At 40.6% G+C, this 3,900-nt stretch overlaps 1 protein-coding gene across 2 annotated transcripts; it reads left to right on the top strand.

The window, feature by feature from the left end:
* Nucleotides 1-362: 362 nt before the first annotated feature.
* gsdmeb (gasdermin Eb) lies at nucleotides 363-3,789 on the top strand. Of its 2 annotated transcripts, none has more exons than XM_088388346.1 (10): nucleotides 363-505; nucleotides 714-967; nucleotides 1,485-1,677; nucleotides 1,747-1,858; nucleotides 2,047-2,167; nucleotides 2,252-2,371; nucleotides 2,528-2,655; nucleotides 2,716-2,893; nucleotides 3,171-3,244; nucleotides 3,311-3,789. In XM_088388346.1, exons 2-10 carry the CDS (start codon nucleotides 763-765, stop codon nucleotides 3,542-3,544), a joined length of 1,365 nt encoding a protein of 454 aa, XP_088244472.1. In that variant the 5' UTR covers nucleotides 363-505; nucleotides 714-762; the 3' UTR covers nucleotides 3,545-3,789. The 2 variants fall into 2 exon arrangements, with proteins under 2 accessions (XP_088244472.1, XP_088244471.1); XM_088388345.1 differs by having other exon boundaries at nucleotides 1,747-1,918.
* The last annotated feature ends 111 nt before the right edge of the window (nucleotides 3,790-3,900 follow it).

Genomic DNA, 3,900 nt, shown 5'->3' with positions numbered 1-3,900 from the left:
CCCTCTTGTGGACTCTTGTGTGTATGGTCAAGTCTGCGTTTATATTGAGCTTTTTATAACGGTATTTATTTACAATAGTATTTAACAGAAATAATGTTTGGTAATAGTGTTTTGTTTTACCTACATTTGCATTTGAAATTAGTCAGTTCATAGCAATAGATTCCGCATTGATATTTCAGTTCTTTCAAACAATTGCAATTTTCTAAACGTTCCAAATATATCTGATGAGTTTTTATATTTTTTGTATAGTACAATATGTATCATTGTTACTATTATTTCATACTTATTAACGAGTGTTTTTCTTATTTAAAAAAAAAAAATCGATAAATAACTGCTCTTTGTCTGCTTCCGGGGTGGGCGTGGCTTAGGTGTGTCCATTGTGATAAAACAATCTTCACATTCACTTTGGCGTCGTCGTGAGTCTTTTAGTTTTTTAAGATTATCTTCGCCCAAAAGGTGTCTTCCTTGCTTCCTTCGTCGACTTAACGACTGCTTGGTGAAAACGGTAACTTAACTTAACTTTTCTACGACTTTCGGTTCATATTTGATATTTTGGCGTTATTGCTGATGCTAGCTAGCTTTTAGCCCATTGTCGTCATACACGGACGACTAAATGCAGGAAATCCTTCAACTTTGTCATTCTTCTTTTTCACGCCGAAAAATGTAAGCTTAATATAGTTATAATACATATTTAAATTGTTTATGCATTGAAGGGAGTGGGCAAGCGTCTGTCTGCGGTGAACTTTGACCTCCGTCCGGGAGATGTTCGCCACGGCCACCAGGAATTTTGTGGAGGAGGTGGACCCCGGAGGGTTGCTGATCCCGGTGAGAAGCCTCAACGACACCATCGCTCTGCTCACTGTGGTGGTGAGCCAGAAACGTTTCTGGTTCTGGCAGAAGCCCAAATATCTGCCCACTGATTTTACCCTCAACGACATCTTGACTGGAGACACCCCCATCACGCCAGGTAAATAAGCAACATATTATTGTGGACGTCAATTAAAAAAAAAAAAAATCCTAGCACATTAGATTTTTGACATATTTTCATTTTCTATCATTTTGTTACAATGATAATCCTCATCTGTGCTTATCTTGTATTTTATTTTAATATTTAATGCTTGACATGTTATTAGATGAGTTCTGAAAGGCACCAGATGCCAGCTGTTATATTTTCATTGTTTGAATACAACTTAATAACCTAATTTAATTAGTACACCCTATTAAATCTTTTGTTATCTGCCTAATTACAGCAAATGTTTCATCACACAGTGGTGAACTCACAAAAGCGCTGTTTAATTTCTAGCTTAGATGCGGAAGGCTGAACATCTGTTGCTACAAAAACATCTATTGCCAGAGATTTTATGAACAAACCCCAGGAGCTGTTTTAAATTGTGATGAAAGTGTTTGTCCCTTATGTACTAACTCAGCATTTTATTGGGTTAGTTATCGTAAGTCTGTTAACTGATGCCAGTCTCCGTCTGTAGTTTTAACAGAGACTGATTTTATTAAATACAATGGGACGTTTGGTGACAACATACAAGGGACGCTCGATGCCACCTTCATCCAGCCCAACATGAACATGGACGTCAAAGACTCTTCCAAACTCCAGTTTTCATTTGGCAGTTTGAAGAAAGACGAAATAGATGTGCGGCGCCTCCTGCAAGACTCCAAAAACAGGTTGGCTTCCTTTTCATATGTGTTTTACTGAATTTTCTTTGTAGGTCATGTATTGTTATGTCCCACTAGGGTGCTGGACATGTCCCACTGTCTGATTCAGCAGACCAAGAAGAAGCGTCAGGTCTTTGGTGTGGTCAAGGAGCGTATTGTGACCAGCCAGCCGTGCAGCGTCATTCAGGAGGTACAGCAGGAGAGACAGTGTAGTGGCACGCTCAGCTTCTGCGGGCCCAAGACGCCAAAGGTCAAACTGGAACTCAGCGCAAACATGTTTACGACGATATCTAATCTTTCTTTCGGTTTCAGTAGAGATATTGCTTTTGAAACACTACTACTTGAAGCACCTAGTTGAACTTGTGTGTTTTTGTTCAGGTGTTACTGAAAGATAATGGTAGCCTGAACAAAGACAGCAACGTTACCATGGAGATTCCCACAAACACCACCCTGGCCTATGCTATCGTTGACCTCGAGGTGAAGCAAGATGGTCGTTACAGTGAGTAGACTTTATATTCTATACATGACTTTTCTATGTTACCATTGGATGGATTTGAACTGACTGTATGACATGTTTGCACAGAGCTGTGTCTGATGTCAGTCAAGGGGGGCTTCGAGGTGGACAGCCCCACCCAGAAAGGTCTGGTGGGGGTCACTGGAGCTCCTGAGCAAAACAATCCTGACGTCAGTCATCTTAGACAAGGTCAAGTTTTGCCCAGATTTATTTGTTGTAACGAATTGTTTCAGAGAACATATATGAATTATTTTCAAAAATATGTTTTTTAAAAGAGCCACCAGGCAAGCAACACTATTGACTGTCAATTTTTGAATGTTTTTTTTTTTTTTGGGACTTTTGCAGAACTGGAGAATTTGTGTGCTCACTTCCAGCTGCTGGCAGCTCTTCCCGCCTCCAGCAGGTCTTCTTTGCTCAAGAGCATCACAGCACTCATCGAAAACAAAGCAGCTCTCAGTGCTCTTCAAAGTGTGGTGAGATGACTCAAATGGCTTTAAACATTTGACTTTATGCTGACTTTGGAGCTCTCTCAGCTGGATCAAATGCTTGTGGAAGAGAGCGGTAACGTGACCGACGTTTCGGACGAGCACAAGCAAAGTATCCAGCCTGTGCTGGATGTGCTGAAAGAGGCGGAACGTGTGTCAGCGGCGCCGAAGGAACGTCATGTGTCACTCCTTGGTGCACTTCATCTCATTACCAGTGCTTTGGATGGTGAGCATGTTTTAGTTTTGTGCGACATTTAAATATTACTACAAGTGGGTCAAAAATTACCCAAATTAGAATTGGGTATTATAACTAGGAGCACACAACAATGATTTAATGTTTGAAAAATCTTTTGAACTTCTTTGAAAGAGAAAAGTGCCTAGAACAGTCATAGAAAAATGAATGCATTACGGCCATCAATTCTTCTTTGGTGACATTTGTCCATTCTTTTCCTCCGTCCTTCCATGTTTGAACACTTCATCTTTCACCATGGTTCTCCTTCCAGAACTGACTTGTGACTCCCTTGCTGCGCTGAGTGTCTGCAGCAGTCCCGACGTGTTGAAAATCATGGAACTTCTGGTTTGTAAACAGAATCCCAACCAATGGGTTTTTATTATTTTTAATTTTCACGCACATCTGTTCTAGGTAAAGTGCTTGTCAGGAAGCGGGGAGTCGCCGGCGATTGGCGCAGACATCAACGCGCTGCCGGAGGATGTCTTGTCTGGCATGCAACAGCTGTTCACCTCATCTGGCGTGAACCTGCAGCGAGATGGTGATACGGCGAGGAGCCAAATCAACCAGCTGCAGCATGTCGGGAACCGCCCTCTCATCGTGTGTATTGCTCTCAGAGGACTTCACTCACTGGCCTGCTGTGTTTGACTTCACCCTCACTTATCAAGTGTTTTATAATAACTGCTTTTTGCACTGAACACCAATCATCCAAATTATGTCAGCAAATTTATTTTCTACATGAACTAGTTTAAAGTTCACTTCACAAATTTTTAAATACTTTTTCAGTTCATCGTTGAAATTTTATAAAGTAAATTCATTGTTCCAAAACTGATAATTTTATAGTTCTTTTCTTTTCTGCAATAAAAAAATAAAAAAGTTGTTGTGAGCTGTTAGCCTCTGGCACATTTGCTTTTTATCATTGTTTCTCATTGTTTTTCTCAGAAAAAAAAACTGCCCCCAGTCGTCGGGGGCCACGTTTCAACATCTTTTTTGATATTCCCTCC

The sequence above is a fragment of the Syngnathus floridae genome, chromosome 10 (assembly GCF_059516105.1).
Source record: "Syngnathus floridae isolate MCC-2025c chromosome 10, RoL_Sflo_1.0, whole genome shotgun sequence".
Lineage (NCBI taxonomy): Eukaryota > Metazoa > Chordata > Actinopteri > Syngnathiformes > Syngnathidae > Syngnathus > Syngnathus floridae.
The sequence above is the reverse complement of the archived record's forward strand: the minus strand, read 5'-3'. Positions and strand labels throughout refer to the sequence as shown.

Bases quoted from the DNA above. Each gene is read 5' to 3' on its own strand.
- gsdmeb (XM_088388345.1), top strand. From the start codon at position 763: ATGTTCGCCACGGCCACCAGGAATTTTGTGGAGGAGGTGGACCCCGGA. The intron at 1,678-1,746 runs GTTGGCTTCCTT...ATGTCCCACTAG, and splicing joins CTGCAAGACTCCAAAAACAG to GGTGCTGGACATGTCCCACT. The intron at 3,245-3,310 runs GTTTGTAAACAG...CATCTGTTCTAG, and splicing joins TGAAAATCATGGAACTTCTG to GTAAAGTGCTTGTCAGGAAG.